The sequence below is a fragment of the Microtus oregoni genome, unplaced genomic scaffold, assembly GCF_018167655.1.
Source record: "Microtus oregoni isolate MIOR12 unplaced genomic scaffold, Mior012 000013F_ref0000133, whole genome shotgun sequence".
In the NCBI taxonomy this organism is placed as follows: Eukaryota; Metazoa; Chordata; class Mammalia; order Rodentia; family Cricetidae; genus Microtus; species Microtus oregoni.
Window position 1 is genome coordinate 25,179,328 of NW_024543072.1, and position 21,079 is coordinate 25,200,406.

Genomic DNA, 21,079 nt, shown 5'->3' on the forward strand with positions numbered 1-21,079 from the left:
TAGATAGATAGATAGATAGATAGAAGATAGATAGATAGATAGATAGATAGATAGATAGATAGATAGATGATAGATAGATAGATGATAGAAGATAGATAGATAGATAGATAGATAGATAGATAGATAGATAGATAGATAAGGGTAGATTATACAGACTCAGATAGATAGATAGATAGATAGATAGATAGATAGATAGATGATATATAGATAGACAGTTAGATTTATAGATGATAGATAAATAGATAGATAGTAGATAGATGATAGATAGATAGATAGATAGATAGATAGATAGATAGATAGATAGATGAGGGTAGATTATACAGAGATAGAGATATGGAGGGTTACCAGTGCAGATTGGGATGGGGGATGGGATAAGATGCTAGGACTGGGATACAGAGTTCTCCTGGTGTGTTTATTCAGTGCGTGCTCTGAGAATCTACAAGATCAGCCCATGGCTTTCTGATGGACTTTATGCTTTCTATCTTGGGACATTATTAGAAATTATATGTCCAGCTTAATTACAGTATCACAAGAATAATAGAGGATGCAGAAGGTTGCAAAAGGCTAGGAGAGAAAAGCTGAGATCCTACAAGAGAACTCTATAATTTTAAATGCATTTCCATTAAATTGTCACATGTTCTAAATCAAGTGAGCACCATGGAATTCAATACCACTATTGTCGTTTTGCCTCCACTCTTGGCGAAATACTTGCATAATTTTTTGATCATCATAGAGATTCCACTGAATTTTTAAATAAAGCCTTTTCCTTTAAATGTACCAAGGGTTTGCAAAACTTAAGATGATCTTTTAGGTAGGGAATAGATACAGAGATAGGAAAGTGGGAGGGAAGAAAGGAAGGAAGGAAGGAAGGAAGGAAGGAAGGAAGGAGACAGACATAGACAGGAAGAAAGGAGAGGGAAGGAAAGAAGAGAGGGAGAAATGAAGAAATGGATGGAGGGAGAAAGGAAGGGACATAAATAGCTCGATAGGTGCATGGCTGAATGGTAAGGAGATGGATGGGCAGAGGGCAAATACCCTACCTTGACCTAGACACTATGCTGAGAACTCTATTTGAATGATCCAACTGGATCTTTACCTTAAACTCACAAACATGGCTTTACTATTGTCTCATCTTAGTTGAGGAAGCTCTGTTTCAGGAGGGAAAGTGACTTTCTCGAGCACTACTTCACCTCTGGTCTGACTAAATGCAAGTGCTATGTTTTTGTCTCCTTTTACCTTGCAGACCACAAAAATGGTAGATATTTGGACGGTACCCATTCAGTGATTGAAGATCAAAGATACCTATAGCTTTTTACTATAGGAAGAACACAAAAATAATAGACCAGTCCCATCCAGGGTCAGATAGTTGCCCATATTTTTACATTGTGAATTCTTCCAGCAGTGTTTGTGGTGATTTTTTCTCTCCAGTTGACAGAGCCTTCAAGAGCAAGTCAAATCCAGAGAAGTTACCTGGGGAAATAGTGCTTGCTATGCACATACATTCAAGAACCTGGTTCAAATTCCCTAGCATCCATTTAAAAAGCTGTGCCTGGCAACATGTGCTTATAATCCCAGCAGTGGAGATGTGGAGACACTGAGATCTCTGGGTCTTGCTGACCAGCCTCATCTCCTCAATGAATTGCAAGCGAGCGAGAAAACCTGTCCCAAGAAATCGAGGTGGCAAAGACCAGAGGAATGACATCTAAGGTTGATTTGTAGTCCCTTCATGTGCACACATACACACACGCATGCAGGCATATATGCACATGGGCACATGCACACACACACACACACACACGCACACTTCCCATAAGGGCTTCCACAGTCTGTGCTGTGGATTCCATGCCTTCTGCAATACCCAGTTTCATTTCCCACTAGTCTAGAGACTGTTGAAATAGACAGAGACAATCAAGATCCCATTCTCAGCCCAGCACTGCACAAACTCAATGACCCTGCAGTCTCCCGCAAGGAACCTGTTAGGTGAATCCTATTGCTCAAGCATCCGGGCTGTTCTAGAATGACGAGCACTCTTGCTTCGTATCTTATGCATCAAGAGTTAAATCTCTCTCTTTCTTTCCATCTGTTTTGTCTAAATGATGCCTAGATAAACCAGTTTCTAAGTCCCAATTATTCTGTGAGCAGCACTCCTTTTCTACCATACAAACAGTGAGGGGAACAAGGAGAAACACATTTCTTCCCCAGACTGTTAGCAAGAGGGATTTCGTAGGAAGAGAGGATGTACTGAAGTATGTCATAGACATATGCAATGACCATAAAGCCATATCTTTTCTACCAGAAAAAAAATATGCTACTACAGATGTTAACAGTTGTTCAGAGAGTTTAAAACATGCTAAGTGGCTGCCTCCATATCTTACTTAGTTCTCACAAGAATTCTAGGAGATCAGTGCTTTATTGCAGTGTTTTATCAAATCTAAAATTAGGCTTGATCATGAGGTATACCATTAATTTACTTTGAAGAACATAATGATGTCGGTCAACTGGTGACATACCACTAAATGTAATATGGGTCCAAATTTCTGAGGCATTAAATGTGCTCTGTGTACTAAATGAGGTAGGAAACTGGTCCTCTCTTCAGGGAAATCTTCCCGATTGTGAGCTTTAGACTTTGATGGCTGAGCCGTCCCTCTAGTTCTGCTCATAGAAATCTTAAAGCAGAAAGTTGTTGGCAAACATGCTGAGAACTAAACAGTTGGTTAGGTGCAGGGTCCAAACTTCAACAGGAGTCCTTCTAAGCCCTCAGCTCAAGCTTTTCAGATTATCATTGAAATGTGATCCTGACTGAGGGAGTGTGGCAGGGCCTAGGATTCCGCATTTCTACCCAGCTCCCTAGTGAAGCTCTGGCTACTGATCTAGGAAGTAGTCTTCATTTCCTACATAAGACATTGTAATCTAGTCTAGAATCAACCCGAATCATGATTCTCAATTCTGTCAGATACCCTTAAAGTGCCAGTAGCTATGCCAAGTACCAGGCGACTGTGCAATAAGCCATGGTAACGATGGTCTCCACCCTCAAGAAAACTAGCACAAATGTAAAGAACATGGGAGCAGATCAAGCAATTTGCAGTCTAATGACTATGGTAAAGAAGAGATTCAAGATGCTGCAAGATTATAGCTCTACAGGAGCTTGTAGGCCACACCACAGAGCTGGCTACACCACAGAGACAGGGTGAGCACCAGAGAGGACGTCATAGACCCCAAAAACTGACTGGAATGTTTTCTGGCTTTTTTACAGTATTTCATCTGTTAACTGTCTCCCCTCTCCCATTCTCCAAGATGCTGCCCCCCAAGAAGGTTGTAACTATGTACGTGGATGCTAAGGAAGTCTTAACAGGTCCTTAACAGTATCACTAAATCCACGTTCTTCCTAGAGCAAATAACTATTTTTAAAAACAGAAATAAGAAGCAAAAAAAAAAAGAACTGTTTTTTTTTTCCTAGTGTAGCTGGGAAAACTTTGAAGGAAATGGCCTCAGGGATGAAGAGATGGAGTATATGTTCCTATCTCTAACTGCTGATAGAATGTTTTCATGTGAGCCGTGGTGGTGTACGGCTCTGAAGAGAGACATGGCCACACATAGTAGCAAGTAGCCCAAGACTTTTAGCCTAGCTGCTGACCATAGAAGACACAGCTCTCCTCTCCAGCCATCTGTAGGGACATTCAGAAGTGACTATCGAGGGCTCATCTTGGGCCAGTCACATGGTCATCTGCAGGCCATAATAGCTATAATGGTCTCTCATGGTAGACTCACGGAACTGCTCTGTGGGCTCTCTTATTTGATTTTCCCAGCAAGGACACATGGAATGGAGGAGAAGCCATTCCTTAAGAAATTTATTACATGTACAAGGACAATAGGCATCTTCTTCCAGAACTAAGCTCATTTTTTCTGAGGTGCAACATGACATGACAACAAAGCCTGACTTGGGTTTAAAAAAATCTGTATCACTAAAGCAGTATTTCTTCCCTTGGGATATAACTAAATTTAAATTTAACTATCTTAAATTCTTCTGTTTGTTTTTTTTTTTTCAAGACAGAGTTTCTCTGTTTAACAATCCTGGCTGTCCTGACACTTTCTCTGTAGACCAATCTGGCCTCAAACTCACTGAGATTCACCTGCCTCTTTCTGCCTCCCAGGTGGTGGGATTAAAGTTGTACACCACTACCGCCCGGCTTAAATTCTTTTTTTTTTTTAAGATTTTATTTATTTTTTTATGCATACAGTATTCAACCTGCATGTCTGCCTGCAGGCCAGAAGAGGGCACCAGATCTCATTATGGATAGTTGTGAGCCACCATATGGTTGCTGGGAACCGAACTCTTGACCTCTAGAAGAGCAGTCAGTGCTCTTACTTACCGAGCCATCTCTTCAGCCGTTAAAATCTTTTTAGCTGCATCAAAATGCCTGAGATTACTCTCTGGTTTATAGTTCCAGCTACATTTTTTGCTCCCAGGAATTTCAGATTAGTAAATTAGCTAAATGACCTGCCTTTGGGAGGCAGGCCAATTTGCTGTATAGTTTCCAGGTGCACTGAAAAACCACAATATGCATTTCTCCTTGAAAGCAGTGCATAGGGCAGGATCTGCTGATCAATTCTTCCCACCATTATCTAAGGATCTGTCCTGTACCAGGCCACGCTATAGGCTCTGGAAATCCAGAAGTCTAGAAAGAAAAGGACGTGTCCATGTAAATGACCCTTATTCAAGGTCATGGCTACACCGGGAGGGCTGTGTTCAAGGAGGAAGGCCTTGGTTATGAAGGCTTTATGTTGCTGGGGCATGTGATGGCATACTTCTCAATGAAGTGATATCTTGGAGGTTTTTATGTCTGAACAGCATAACAAGTTCAGATGCTTGCTCTATAGAAGTTATATTAACATCACCCTTGTTGGCCTGAAGGCCTGCTCAAAGGCTTCACCCAGAGCTAAAATAGAAATAGTGAGAGCCGAGGTGCATGTCCATCCTTTGGTTAGAGTGTGGGCACGGGATCTGGTGCAGGAGGAAAATAAACTCATTCTCTTAGAGAGAGAATACAGAGGCCAAGCCATGTAGTCCTTATGGGATAAAGACAAAGAGGGCACCAATGAAAGAACAGAGAAAATGATTCATGGTTCACCTATCAGTCTTTGCTAACATAGCAGTTAAAAGACGGACTCTTGTGAGGAGGATTAAGGGAGTTTCATGATAGGCAGTCACACTACAGAAATAGTGTTTTTGGGCCCCGAAGTCTTTAGTTTGTGTACCCATTATTACAAGGATGCAGAGTACCTTGCAAAACATAGTATGTCTGATTAATGACTTTCATCTCCTCTCCACTCCTCCAATCATAGCAACTATCTGCAGGCTAGTGTTTCCAGTAGAGCATGCTACAACTCTGGTATCTTCCTCCACACATCAATGGCTGGAACTTGGTACTTCGTGGGTTTTCCATCCGTCATGTCTACCCCTCATATGATATTGCAAAGGCTGGCAGTTCGCTTGCTGGAACCAGAGATGGTCAGGTTATTTCAGGGCTAATTGGAGTGTCTCTCGCTCCTGGATGCTTCTCTTCCTTGGCTTTTGGCTTTAGCTATGCATGCAGAGGAATTCTCTCTCTCTCTCTATTTTTTTCTTTTTTTTTTTTTTCTGCAGTCACATTTAACTCTCTTTCTGGAAGCCAAGTGGAATTAATTGTGTAAACATGAGCAATGGTAATTGGGTAAATGAAGTTGGAAACCAAGGTATGGTATTTTTGTTTTGCTCTGTGAGGAAAAAAAAAATAGGGAGTTTGTTTTTCTGTGGTGGCAAACCTTACTGTAAGAATTCGGGACAGACAGTTGGCAGGAGGAAATCCATTTATGAGTTCTTCCCCAGGACTCATTGAGCTAAAACATGTGTCTGATGCCTCACGGGTTATTGATCAACCCCCAACTGTTCCATGCCATACTGAGCCCCAGATCCCGCATTCTGATACACAAAGTCAGTTACCTAGACACAGACGAGCAAGGAGTTTCCTTGAGAATTACACACTGTGGTAGTAAATATTCATGACAAGAGCCATGTGGGTGTGTGATGGAGAGGTCCTCTTTGTTATAAAATGCTGTTAGCCAAGTGCTTCTTTAAAATAACGAAAGGACCAGCTTCCCTTTAGATAGCTATCATTTAAAAATGATTTGTACAAATTCTGTGGACACACAATCTGCCCTGGAGAAATTAAAACAAGAGAAAGTGATAAAGATTATTTTTACTTGTATGCTCAAAACACTGAGGCAGTCAAAACAAGACAAGCTCAGGACCGCACAAGTCTTGCTTTCAGTAGGCAGCTTTGCCAGAGTGCGGTGACCTTCTCCTTTTCTTTACTGATGTCGCCAGGATATCATTCCTCTATACCTTGGTAAAATTTATTTCCCCAGTTGAAAACTCAGGCAAAACCGGAAGAAAAGTTGGTGAAGGGTTGTGCCCCCCTCTCTGCACAGATCACTTGCTGGTCCATACCTATTCGAAAGGAGCAGGTCCACGGTGAAGGAGACACTCGTTAAAGAGAGAATTGTGGATGCTGCGGTGCTCTGTGCTTGTGTGGAAAAAGAGACTATTGTCGCAGGATGTTTGCAGAGCTGATATTGTAAACCACATGACAGATGGGTCAAGTGCTGATTACAGTCTTCTAACATTTGGAATAGCGAGTAACATATTCGATAAGCTGGCAAGTTTTTATATATGATTCAACCCACAATATAAAAGCCACGAGAATTCCAAATTGAAAATAATTAAATGAGCTGGAAACAATCAGATACCACACATTTGCCCCCCAAATGACAGATTTTCCCGTGTTGAAATTCCACAAAGGGAGCACGAATATTCCCTAGCTCACTTGAACTAATAGCGGCCTTTTATCTGCTTTTGCAAAGCAATTCACTTCGGTCTGTCCTCACATTGTGGAGGTTAACAATGACCGTTTGTAGGCACTTCAGACTTGAGGGAGATCTACCTCATGCCTTGTTTGATTTGTTCCTGTCAGCAACCCTGTCAGATATACAGGGGGGGGGGGCATTCTTAATTCTGTGTCTTCCGTATGAGAAGAAACACAATCACAGAGGTTGCAAAATTAGTTAAAAAGTGAGTAGCCAATGAAGGATGAGAATCCACATTGCCAACAACCCGTGCCCCGCACTCTGTCTCTGGTTGTGTGAAGGGGAGAGTTGGTTCATGACTTTGTGAGTGTTGTTCACAATGCGAAAAGGACATCTTCTGGGCCATGATGCAGCGACTGTCATTCATGTTTTCCCATCTCGCTGGAGAATCCGGTGTTTGCATTCAACCTCTGAGTGTCTGGGTAGGGGTGGTACTGAGATGCTGGTAAGAGTCCTTGTCAGATCCTGTCACACCTCCAGGACACTGAGGTGATGCGGAGGAAGCAGCGTCTCCCATTGCTGTTGGTGGCCTTTGCTGCTTGATTTGTTCTTTTCAGAGTTCGTTGTCTCACTTGTCACTCTCTGTGAAAGTCACTTTGTCTCTTTGCTTTTTTTTTTTTTTTTTTTTTTTTTTTGTCTCTCTCCACTTACCTGAACAGCTGCCCAGCCAGTTCCTGAGCCTCATCTTTTACTCATGCGCTTGCAGAACAGAATGTTCTCTCAGAGGCTCAAAGGCATGCCTAAGCCAATACCAAGTACTGTAAACTTCTATTGTTCTGTCTCCCGGCAACTTTCTAGTCTAGTTGGCTTTTCTGTTCACTCTTGAAATCCTGTTTCAGTTTGGAACACTAAGCTGAGGCTCGGGCTCTCAAGTGTGATGTTGTAGGTTTTGAGATACTTGGAAGAGAGCATTTATTCCCAAATGTCCACATTTTTTTTTTGTCTAGCTCTGTCTGACATATGCAACATTTTCAAATCTCAATGTCAGCACAAAATAACATCAGTGTTGCATAACATTCTGCATGACGGTTTTTTTTTTTCTCTGTTATGAGCTTCGATTCCGTTGTATGAAATGTTTCCTGAGTATACTGTATTTTCAGTTCTTTCCACCAGTGCTCCAGCTACTGCGAAACTGGGTCGGGTAGGAATTGTCACAGGATGTTTCGTGACAACAGAAGTGGCCAAGGACCAGACTCACTTCTAAACACAAACTCCTTGGCCACTGGGGTTGCTGAAGGTTTTCACGCAGTGTTTTCTTTAAAGACAACATCTGACAGCATCCATGCCTAGTAGAGTTTTTGCCGTGTAGTTAGCAAATCAGTTGTTCAAATGACTAGAAGAACTGTATCCGTGTCTCCAGAAAGTGTCTTAAGCTACAGATAATGGAGTCACAACTAATTCACAATAAATGCAAGTCAGGCTGCGTGGGTTAATTGGCAGTCAAGTATTCTAGATTAAAGGCTCCTAACCCACTTACCTCGGTGGTTGCATGTCCGAGCCAAATTGCATAAGGTTTTATTAAACATACTGTCTGTATATATAATACACATCAGGCATACACATACCTGTGTACATGTACACACACAAAGAATGACTGCATGCACATGTACATATATGTGTATCTATTGCCGTTTAATGTAGTCAATATAAAAGTCTTGCATTAAAAAAATAAAGCAAATCTTCAGGCAGTCCTCGCTTAAGCATCTTGTATTTCTCAAAGTGTAAAAAAAAATGTACCTTTTAGGTAAATGCGAATGATAAAAACACTGGTGGGAATTATTTGATTTCTGCCTCCAATGTCGTGTACAACCAGAATTCCCCTAGATTTGCCGAGTGTCCCATCCAAAAGAACAATGCTCTCTGTTTCGGAAGTGAGAGATTTCAAAGATGTGGTCCAAGTGGGATTTCCTGCAGATCTGTATAACATGCAGGCTTGTCTGGTTATCGAAAAATGTGTGTACATATGTGATGTATGTATGTGGATATATGTGTTGAATGGGTAATAAGCATAGGCTGAGGGGCTTGCAAATTGATGTGTAAATGTGATTGTAAGCTAATAAAAAGCCACCTGCACATATTTGCCATCAAAATGCAAGTGTCTCACTCTACACATATTACCCAAACATATATACACAGTATGTTTGTAGAAACGCCTGAAAGTCTATTAATGAAATTCTGATTGTCTACTAAGAAAAATTACAGATAGGTCAGGTATCCCCAAATACAGAAGTCAATCTTGCCTCTCATTTTTTTTCTTCAAGTATATTTGCCCTAGACCAGGCTGTAAGCTGTCACCCTAACCTCCCTAATCTGTTGACTGGGTGTCGGCTGTCCTTTCCCTAGCTGCAAACTAACGTTCCCAGAACTCCCACCTCCAAAGCTCTAGCTAGTTCCAGCCAGCTTTCCACTTGGCTATAGTAGAGAGAGAGAGATGATTCTATTGGCCACATGCAGAAAGCTCATCTCCACACCTACAATTAACTAGTTGAACTGAAACTTTCAAATCTGATCATCTTGTTTTGTCCAGTTTGCCGTCCTAACTCCCAGTGGATAAAACATTTCCTTTTGAATGGTGTTTTACTGAGTTTGTTTTCCATTCTTAAATTCTAAATATTAATGATGTGTGCCACCTAAGAAATGCCTATCTTATTTCATTAGCCATTTCTTAGCCTTATATTTAAATACACCCACTCTAAAAACAAGTTTGTAGAAAGTATTAAGAAATTCTACTTAGCACTAAGGATGTAATTCAATAGCAGGAAAGTTGCCTAGCATGTGTAAGGCCCAGGGTTCAGCCCCCAGTACCACAAAAGGGGAGAAAAGAGTGCAAAGAAACTTTATTTAAGAAGGCATATTCTGACATCCAGACTCAGCAGATTCAGCAAAGAGATGGCGCTGTACCCAGCATGGGCTCAGCTCTGAGCAGGATGCAGCTAAAGCAAGAAAGAGTTCCCTTCCTGTTTGAGCTTGTGGAAAACTATTCTGTGAACTCACAATCAACTATAAAAAAAAAGGCAAAGTGAATACATCGTTGCAACTTCCCTGTTAGAATATTGGTTATACCAACCATGGACACGCACCACCAGCACCAGCCTGTCCCCAATACTCTTTTAGTAATTCTGTCCTGCCTTCTTTATAAGCACTCAGAAATGGTTAGTTTTGCTTTCCATCTTTTCCCTGGGTGAATAGAAGCACAGAGGCCTTGGAATGTTCATTTCCAACATGCACAATGCAGTACCCAGTCAATCCGCAGACCTGCAGTGAAAGTCAGCGCGGCCCTATGGAACAAACACAGCACCAATCAACACCAAACCTGCAATCTGTTGCCCCTCGATGGTAGGCAGAGCAGTGTAGAGAGAGAGAGGAGGTAGTTCATGTATGCTGTCTTTAAAGAATGTCTGTACAGATGTCACTGAATTGACACGGGCTGTCCTAGACGTCATTTAGCTTCGTCTGCAACCCGGAAGCTGGAGCACTGCTTTGCTGAGTGTGTCATTATGACAACAAGGTGGCTTTCTGGTTTGCTCATTCAACATTTGCATGAAACTTTTTTTAAAAGAAATAAATAAATAAATTGATAACCATTCAGAATTTCTCACCCACTAGTTCTGTTGGCCACAAAACTAGCCTGCTGCTTTTGTTGAATCTTACCACAAATTCTTATACTCCAGAAAATGTAGGCCGCTTAATCACTCCTGCCAAAAAGCTCGAAGACACAATCCGTCTTGCTGAACTAGTCATTGAAGTGCTTCAACAAAACGACGAACATCACGCAGAGGTGAGCTGGCCTGGTGTCCCCTAGCTGAGGTTCCAGCACTGACTCCTCCCACCGCCATTAACTTCCCTTTCCTTTTAACTGGGCTCCTGAACGGAGCAAAGGTAGAAGCTTTGGAAGGAGGCCTCTTTAGATGGTTGTCTGAATGACGGAGAGGTAGTAAATGGTGTGCCTGTCAGCCTAAGTTTTCAGATGTTTCTCTGAACCCAGGACTGAGGTGAGTGTAACCCTACGGGCCGGTGGCACCCGGCATACACAGATCCATTTTCCACACACGAAGAACACTTTTTGGTCTTTCATGGTTGTTTTTGTTGCGAGCACTGTTGTTTCGATTGGTTCTTTGGTGTGTAGACCACAGGTCATTTTCTTTTTCTTCTTCTTTTTTTTTTTTTTTGAGTTTTTCTCTGTATAATACTCTCCTCGTATAGTACTTTTCCATTTTTAACGTTAGAATGCCCGGGTCACTGAGCACAGTGACAGAAACAATAAGTCCACGTTGTTTGGTTTGTCGCTTCCGTGATGCAGACCCAGAGAAGCAGAGCTTCCTTCATTGTGTTTTTACAAACCGCTATTAAAATGACTTTGAATTATAAACCAAAGGACCCCCCAAGACCAATTTACATGCCAAACCTATAAGGACGTAAACTCCCCAGCACTTCCAGGGAGGACCTTAAGGATTCCACTCCAAAATCCATTCCAAACTTGAACTTAAAGTCACCTCTCTCCATGTAACCTGGTTTTAAAATTACACTAATTCTCCCTCTTCTTCCACATCCCTGTTTACAGAAAGGGGAGGGAAGGACAGGCTGTAAAAGTGATTGCCCAGGGACCTAAAATGACCTTTCCTATGACTAAGAGAAAACTGATCTATCATACACTGTAAACTCAACTAATCCCAATTAATGCTGATTGCATATTGAAATTTCCTCCCTGTTTCTCTACTGTTCCGGTCATTCTTGGCTGATCGTGGCAGGGGAAAGAGGTATGTGGTTGAACTGAATGAACGGGCCACCGCCGCCACGCTCTGTGCATGCCCTTCTAGTACCATGTCTTCTAATGGGATTTCCCTGGTGTTCCTGCTTTTCTAACACTGACCCAAGGAATGTAACAGCAACTTCCAGTGGACTGCTTGTGACATGGGTGCCCCCCCCCCACGGCAGGGTAAATGTGGGGTGAACCCCTTGTGCGTGCATGAAGCAATTGATAGACGTATGAGGACTGCGGTTACATCCCGACACACGCCTCCCACCTGCCTTGATTCTCTCCCTGGCCTGTCATAGTTTCCTATGTCCGTCTGTATTTACCTTTATTACAGAAGAAGAATTCCAAGCTTAGTAGTCAGTAGCTCCGTGGAGCGATACTAACCTTCCTCTACAGCTGTCTGTACGTGAGTCATATATACAGTATTTATATATAGAGAGAGTGTCGAAGAATCCTGCATTCCCGGCAGACCCTCGGTACAAGGGGAAGACCCCGTGAATGGGTGTCACTAACCCATACAGCACTTAGCAATGGACACATCCAGGATGAAAAAGGGGTCCCAGTCATACAAACCTAAAAGTAACTTGCAGACACATTCAATGAAGTTGGGTTAAGTTTTTTTTTTCTCTTCCACTTATTTTTATATTTTTTTAGATCGGGGGTTGGGGGGTTCAAGCAAGGATAAGTTTCTTCTGTCTGGGTGTCTTCAAAATATCTCCAGGGACTTGAGGGACTCTGGGCTGCTTTTCCTGGGTTGAGTGGTAAAGGTTTGCCCACGTCTACGTGTTTGTGAAGCCCCGGATGTGAAGAGGATGTTTTCTCCCAGGCACATGTATTTAAGTGAATAACAGAAGAAGAAAATGGCAGACATACTTGATTGGTAACCAAGCCACTTTCTAAGACTACTCCCAGATCACAAAGAATCCATATGTTCCTCGGCTGCACCAAAGAGGCACCAAAGAAAACTTAATATCCCAGCACTGCAAAACAAAAACAAGTTTTTTTAAGCCCACATTCCAAAGAAGATACTTCTTTTTACATTTCCAAAAAGGTTTTTTTTATGTGTGTCAATCATCTTAATAATCACTATCATAAGAACTGTCCATTTGCACATTTGGAAGTCATGCAGGGCAAATAAATATGGTAACCTCAATCTTGTTCTCAACACTGTGTTTTGAAATTAAAACCCTCAGCATAATTTAAAGTTCTGAAGATCAAAACTACTTTAGTAAACAAACAGGATTATATCCCAAAAATCAGCTGTTTTCCCCATCACAAGATCTCCTTTCTTAATCAGACCTACCCATGGGACTTCTATCTGCTGAGCCCTGAGCCAAGAAACTTAGTGTTCCTTGAGGAACAATGAGAAATAAAATTCCCTGGGCCGTGAAGGCTGGCATATATAACAGCTAGAGCGTAGAATCTAGCTCTGGCTGCAGCTATTCATCATGTGACTGGGGCGCTAGTTACTTAGCTGAGTCACGTGACAGCTGGTAAGATGGAAGGTGACATTCATTGAGGCATCAGACATGGTGCCCAGCACCTGATAAAAACTCTACGAAGTTTAACTCTTCTTATATTAAGAAAAGAATTCCCAAGAAATCAAAATATCTGCTGATTAAAAAGTAAATAAAATACAATAAAAGATGAAACCTAGGTGAGAGGTGCAGAATGCCTGAGAACTGGAGGCCTGTGTGGTAAGGAGAGGGAAGAGTGGACTGGTCTTGGAAGGCACCCCACCCATTCTCAGTTTCCATATACAGACAAGAATACCTGAAGCAGCTTGCGGAAATTTGAATTCTTGTTTCTGGCTTTAGTCCCACTGACTGGAATCTAGAGCATTGGTCACTTACAAAAGCTGCCCGGGGGATCCCGGAGTATAGCCAGGTGAATCAAGTGTAATGGAAAAGGTCGATTTGATATATATGCGCATTGTACAGAGTTTTCCTTTCTGGACGGATGAAGATTTGTTTTCCCAGAACTCACTCTCTCTCCAAGTGCTCACTAAGGTTTTACACTAATAACAATAATAACAAAGCACTAAACTGTAAACGTGAATCCAGCCACATATGACCAAAGTATTTGTGCATACCTTACAAATCTAAGTGTCAGTTTTTAATCCCTCCCCCAATCTTCTCTAAAGCCATTTTAAGTTCCAGCATAATATAGTAAATGTCCCAAAAGGGAAAACCTTATCAGCCAAGGGTGCATCCTTTCTTTACTCTTCACACACGCTGGATGTGGAAGCCGTTGCCACATTTTGCTCTCAGATGCAACAGATTTTTCTTCTCAGAACCTGGCCTACTCACAGACACGCAAATTATATCTTCATGTACTCCCCCTTCCTAATCTCTCTCTATGTATACGTATGTATATGTATATATGTATTGTGGTGCACAGAAGGGTACATATATACATGTTAGTTTGTGTGTGGAACATGTAGTGTGTTCAGTGTAGTGAACTGTATGCCCTGAAGCATACAGCTTTTGTCTTTGAGTAATAAAGGGCATGGGGTAAGTATTTGCAATCCAGATGTGTAACTCCATGTGGTTTACAGAAAAGGTTTACTGAGACTTTAGGTGCCAGTGAACATACGTGACTTGGTGTACGAATGTGGTTCTTCACCTGTAAGAGCAGGCTTAAAATAAAGTCTAGCTTTTTCTCAGTCCAGCCGTGCAGACTGTCCATTTGATTAGGATTACCCCTTAAGTCCTTAGTTATTGCTGTCCTAGCCTGACTCTTTACCTACTTCTTAGAGAGTCAAGTTTAATTACAAAGTGCTACAAAGAAAGACCTTGGCTTTCACTTCTTCCCCAGCCACCTGACTTAAAATCTCCTCATTCACTGTGCCAGCTCCCGTAGTGATACCACTGTATTTTTGTAGGCTCCCAATGTATCCAGCCCATGTAATATTGTTGCAGAAACTAAGAGTTACTCAGTAACAAATTGCCCAGGACTCAGTTCTCTACAAAGGAGAGATACTGTGTTCCTAGTGGTCTCTTGTTTGTAAGTTTATAAAATTAAAAGCATAAGAACCTTATTTGAAAATGGGTTAAGAACTTTTTAGTTTCATGCATTTGACTGGGTTTTGGTTCAATCTGGTCTTCCCTGTCATCTTAGAACAAAGTTGTACACAGGAACATAATACATTATCTCCATCCTATCTTCTTGGCCATACCCTGGAGATGGAACATTGATCAACCAACTAAACTATAAGTACCAGCGAGCCAGCCAGCATCCTCTGTGCTCTTGTGAGATTTACAGATATCTTGAATGTGGAGGGAAGAGTCGACTCTTTGTAGGGTCAGGCTGTGTCCAGGACCCCAGCGAGTTCCAGCATGCCCAGTCTGCCAAAGTGACAGGCAGCTGAGACACTCTGTTGGTGGGGGGAGGGGGGGATTTCTTCCTCTGCTAGACTCGGTCCCAGGGCTCTCGTCTCCAATTGGTGAAGCTATAATAAAGCTTCTTCAAGCCCAAACACTCAGAATCTCTGATGACTCAGTTGTACCTATGGCTATTTTCATTTCCCCTAAGTAAAATATTTAGCATAATATCAGCACCCTAAGAAAATTGTGAAGTCTTTTCGTGTTGAAGGCATGCAATTCTTTTTTCCATCCTTGGCCCTACAAAGTTAAGTCTCGTGTCTTTTTAACTAACGGGCCAGTTTATCAACAATTATTTAGAAATTGGGGGAAATGTAAGCATTCTGATACTTTCTTGTGCTAAGCATTGGAGATCCCCCGAATGCCACTTACTTTAGTGCCCAGTTACAGGCTGTGTTCAAAAGCCATAAAACATCTCCTTTTAGAAAATCCAAGAGTTTGAGCCTTTGGCTCACAGACCAGCGTCCCCCTCGCATGCTCTGAACCAGTGGGGTTTTACTATACATTACAGTGGAAACAGCAGGGGTCTAGTTCCAGCCAAACCATCCTTAAAGAACCGTACATGACTTGATTTTTTCCATTTAATTTGCAAACCAGCCACATGTTGATAAAGGAGAAGTAAGTAAAGTGGACTCCCGTGAAAGAAGAGAGCTGGCCCCTCTGTTCTGCCTCCTAGTGGCTGTTAGAATACCCCTCCAATAAGGAATAGATCACAGAAGAGCTTGGCCATTGAACAAACCCTTCCACGTAGAGAACTACTTCCATTATCATATTTCATATTCCCAAATGCCTTCCCATCTTTTTTTTTTTGGTGAATGCTCCGGAAAGTGTTTCCAGTGTGAATACTTTACGGCACTGAGTGGGGGAGGTGGGGGACAAAAAGAGGCTGGCAATGTTTGTTTTCCTGCTCTCTTTGAAACCAGCGAATCAGGGCCTGTTGACACCACCACTCATTCTGCATGCCCCCTGCCAGAAATGATTAGCCTACATGCATGCATGCCTTTGAAGTGCATTCACATCGGGCCCAGGCTGATGCGAATGTGACCCCCTGAGACCCTGCACAATGATTTTCAAGGACCCATGTGCATGAAAATGAGTTACTTCACTGATATTTTTTGGTTTTCAATGTACATATGTGTCTAAGCCCCGAAAATAAATCCTAACCTTATTCCGTGTTCTCCTAGGTTAATCCTGATACTTCTTCTAGACCAGAAATGAAAACAAAGGCTCCCTTCTGAGATACACTTTTTTATCCAATAGTTATGTAGTAATTCTAATAATGGTTTGCTTTCACATAGTCTGATAGAGAGGTAATGTTTCAGTGCATAGGGAAACAGGAATCCCTGGGTTTGGATGAGACCACAGACAACTCATTCCCAGATATGGAAATGTGATGGAATAATAATTGCGAATTTTCAAGTTAGACCAGCAGAAAACCCATAAACGCAGTGAAGAAACTCCCGACTTCTACACCTTAGAGCAAGAACCAGCCAGCAGCAATGACAGAGCATGACCCAAGCCTACTGAGTTATTGTAAATTGAGCAGAAGTTCCCCGTCTGGCAGCCCTACTGTGGTGTCCTCTGACCTCCAGGTCAAGAGCAAGGCTTGCTACAGGGTAGTGCCTTGGACACTGAGAGGCCCACTCATATCCAAACTGCTGTTCTCTTTACAATAAAATGAGCACCCCCCGCTGGATGCACAGCCAGTCTTGAGCAGTGAGGGTTGGCACACACACCTTCATCCCACAGAGATACTTATCGCCTCTCTTTGTTTCTCTGCCACATTCCAAAGGCCTTTGCGTGGTGGTCAGACTTAATGGTGGAGCATGCCGAGACGTTCCTGTCACTCTTTGCGGTGGACATGGATGCAGCCTTAGAGGTGCAACCCCCAGACTCGTGGGACAGTTTCCCACTGTTCCAGCTGCTGAATGACTTTCTCCGTACAGACTGTATGTATCATCCTGGACCATTGGCTTTTCCTGACTAGCGTGCAGATAAACTTGTTTCTAAGATGTCTTTATTCCACACAGACTGTGAGTTAGACAAAGCTCCTCCTTGTTTTATTGTTATACACACACACACACACCCCACACAAATGCATACTCCACACCACCCATACACACCCACAGCACACACACTACACACATACACACACATGTACATACTCCATATACATACACACCACACTCCACACATATGCACACAACACCACCCACACATACACACTCCACACACATACACAGCACACATACATACCAAACAAATACATACATACACACACACCACACCATATGACACCACACTACACACAGAAGCACAAACACCACACTACACACACTTCACACACCACACAAATGCATACTACATACCACTCACCCATATACACACCACATCACACACACTACACACATACACACACGTACATACTCCATACACATGCACACCACACTCCAGACACACATATACACACAATACCACCCACACATACACATCACACGCGCACACCACACTCATACACAGCACACACAGCATACACATACATACCACACACATACAAAGACCACACACACACACACACACACACACCATGCCACATACACACACAGGCTTAACTGTGGATAGCAGTTCTCTTACCTGTTTTGATCAGAAAAACCCACACGCTATGTGAGAAAAGGTATCCATTCCTTGTGTTTTATTTACTCTCAAACAAATTAGTTAGCTTAACCTCCTTATGCTCTTCAGTTTTTATCAGAGGCTACTTCCTAGGAAAAAAGGTGCCTCTAGCAAGCTCACAGGGCAAGCACTTCAGTGCCTTGCAGCAATGACAGCCATCATAAAGCAGTCAGTCCTTTTTTCCGGAGTTTGAGGAAGAAGGGGAAAAGGGGTAAGAATGAAACGTTTACCAATGCTGTGGGGTGTTACTTTTCATAAGAGTGCACAAACAGTCACGTGACTTTGAGACGCATTTCCCTTCCTCCAGACTCAAGCCTGAGCTCCGATGCTGCTCCTGTTTCTTCCAGTTTCCTAAGCAGCAGGGTGTTCAATGTAGAGGACAATATTCTCTGTGTGCGCTGTACGTGAACAAAGGCACTGTGGTGCTGACAATGGTTTTGCTTGTCTGTTCTAGATAATTTGTGCAATGGAAAATTTCACAAGCACCTGCAGGACCTGTTTGCCCCACTTGTTGTTAGATATGTGGATCTGATGGAGTCCTCAATTGCACAATCCATCCACAGGGGCTTTGAGCGGGAGTCATGGGAACCAGTCAAGTAAGGAAACCTCTTTTAATACCATCGGAATTTGGGTACAAATGGCTGCAGAGCCATACAAGATGGATTGATGGTGTCATGGGATTATCATTGTTAGTACGAATGGAGAGCAAGCTTTGTTTCATTTCTTAGTACGGTACTCATGGCTTCCCTGCCTGAATGGGACAGAGAGAAGATGTGAGAAGTGTGTTTTATGAATGGGAAACTTGGTGTCACAAAAGATACAGAAGTGAGGGATGTAACCATGGGTCTGGTATTTATTCTTCCTGTTTATCTTACCCAAATGCCATGTCCCACAGTGTTTTTCATAAGGTCCCCAGGAGGAGGGAAGCACTGACCGTAATATACTAGTTTTTATTGGTTACATTTCCTGCAGAACAAATCATGGGGGATCCTGTGTGTTGTTAGCGGCTGAGCAGTCTCAGTTGTTGAGTGAGTCTGGTAGAGCCGGTACCTCCTCTGCCGACTGCCAAGGACTAGTCCCAAATATCCTGGGAAAAGACAGCCTAGATGGAGGCTTTGTGATACGGTTCGAAAATCTCTGGTAAAGCCCAGCACTGCCTTTGCCCTTTTAGACTCCAGTTGTTTGGGCTCTTCCCCTCCCCACCTTTCTTTAAGAAATGATTTTATTATCTGTAGTCCTTTACATCTGGGAGACGTAGCAACCTGGAACAAAACACGGGTGTGTGCTAGCATTTTCAGGAAACTCAGATAAGAACTCATGGGAGTTTTTTCTCAGTATGGAATCCTTTTCTGTAGCAGGTTTACAGAGTAACCCCCTCTAATATCAAATCTCTAGGCAACCCTGACTGACACAGTTTCCCCTGTCCCCTTCCATAGCTAATTCCCAAGAGGATTGCTTTTTATTTACCCAAACTAAAAGCAGGTCAATAGCCCATAGCTCTTGGTTTAAAAGCAAAGAAATGTATTAGGTCTGTTGACTTTTAACTCGGGAGTCTAAAACTTGATCCTTAAGAGGGTAAGACGTTCGTGGGGGGGGGGGGGAGGGTGGTATCTACTTATTTACTGGTCATAATATTCAAGGCCGTTGTGCTTTGGGAAAGAAGCCGTGAAGAGGAAAAGGCTTAAATGAGTGATATTCGTGTTTTGAAAATAGCAATGGTCTTGAAATAGCATTTCCTTGGTTGGGTTTAAATGTGGAAGGTACTACTGCCAACACACAGAGGAGGGAAATGATAACCACCATTGGTTCCTAAAGAGCCTCGGATATGGGGCCTCACCCTAGCGGGAAGGCAAGGGTTTGACTTCTAGGAACTTGTTTTCTCATCGTTAAAAGTGATTCTTTAAAAAGTTCCTACCGGGGGTCTGAGACTTGTCATGAATTCCTGTGAAAATGTCACTAAAGTCATTTTATAATCTGTTAGCTTCTTCAGAAGCCAAACATATGACTGCTATTCCTTTGGAAGCATTCAGTGTTCTTTAGAACGACCAGCAGTAAAGATAGAATCAGAATCGCTTTCACAATTGGAGTCGTAGTCTGGGAATGTTTTGTTGAGGATTTTTTTTTTTTAACTGATAAAGTTGAACTCACGGATCCATAATCTAAAAGTCTGAAACTTTCAAAAGAGTAAGTGTCATGAATCCATACCTGGGAATCTAGATAGGTGGATGTGGCTGTGGGCGGGAGCTGAGGGGGCAGGAAATAAATGTTGGGCTGTCCAAATCATGTTATTGTTAGTTTCTGGTTTATTCAGTTCGTATCAAAGAGTACATGCCTTTCAGAGTACGTGGATCTATTTGAAAAGGCCAAGTGAAACATAAGCTAGCTTAATATTCCTTGTAATCACACACACATGAACGGATTGTTAGACAGTACAGATATTGTATGGAAGTTCTGAGGCGCAGCATGGCAGGGAGGATAAGAAGTAGACTGGGACGTGGTTACAGGGAGAGAGACTTAGCTCCCTGCTCCTCTAACAGTGCAAGAGAACTAGTGAGGAGCTCCCCGACCCCCTGCAGAGGGCCTGCCCTCATCCACAACAACAAAAACTCTTTCAGAGCCAGGTTGTGGTGGTGCACTCCGGAGTTAGAGACAGGCAGATCTCTCTGAGTTTGAGGCCAGCCTGGTCTACAAAGGGAGTCCTAGGGCAGCCAGGGCTGTTATACAGAGAAACCCTGTCTTGAAAACCAAAACCAAAAGCAAAAAAAAAAAAAAAAATCATCAGGCTTCTACCCCAACTAAGAACTGACTTGGATAAATTTAGGTTGTCCAGTGCTTTAGTTTTCTCAGTTTCTGTTTCTGCCACATGACTCTAACACACACATGCACACATATTCATATATGTGTACCCAAGCATATATGCAGAGATGCGCATACACAATGAATAAAAGAGATAAAAAGAAAATATATGAAAATTAGTAAGCATCTTGTGTATTTCCTTGTATCAAACTATTGCCCTGTAAAAAAATGAAACGGCAATTATTTGGGCTATTTGGAACAGAGATTATTTGGTAGACTATGTAAGTAGCTAAGTCCCATGTTCATTTACCTTGAAAAGTGGCTTTCCATCTCTGGGAGACGAGTAGGCCTGTATCTTGTTCCATTATTCTCTGTGCACTGGTGGAGAATCCCATGGCACAGCTTCCAGCTGCAGCCAAAGACTGTCTTTCAAGACAGGCCCAAGTGTTCAGTAGACCCCCAAGCCAAAACCCTTTTCCGAGCATCCATCTAGGCATGCCATAGGACCACTGACCTGAGTAAGCCAAGTAGTTTGCAGGTCTTCTGGCAGCCCTGAATGTGGGGTTTG

At 42.5% G+C, this 21,079-nt stretch overlaps 1 protein-coding gene across 19 annotated transcripts in view; it reads left to right on the forward strand.

Moving 5' to 3' along the window:
• Window positions 1–21,079, forward strand: part of Cadps (calcium dependent secretion activator) — a 437,227-nt gene that overhangs the window by 320,087 nt on the left and 96,061 nt on the right. For 5 of the 19 annotated variants that reach the window (XM_041663140.1, XM_041663126.1, XM_041663130.1 and 2 more), the window contains 5 exons: window positions 10,575–10,681; window positions 11,652–11,660; window positions 15,640–15,660; window positions 16,835–16,991; window positions 18,170–18,311. In XM_041663140.1, the coding sequence (XP_041519074.1) occupies window positions 10,575–10,681; window positions 11,652–11,660; window positions 15,640–15,660; window positions 16,835–16,991; window positions 18,170–18,311 (436 nt within the window). The remainder of the gene's footprint in view (window positions 1–10,574; window positions 10,682–11,651; window positions 11,661–15,639; window positions 15,661–16,834; window positions 16,992–18,169; window positions 18,312–21,079) is intronic. The other 14 variants (XM_041663146.1, XM_041663142.1, XM_041663131.1 and 11 more) reach the window with 3 other exon arrangements.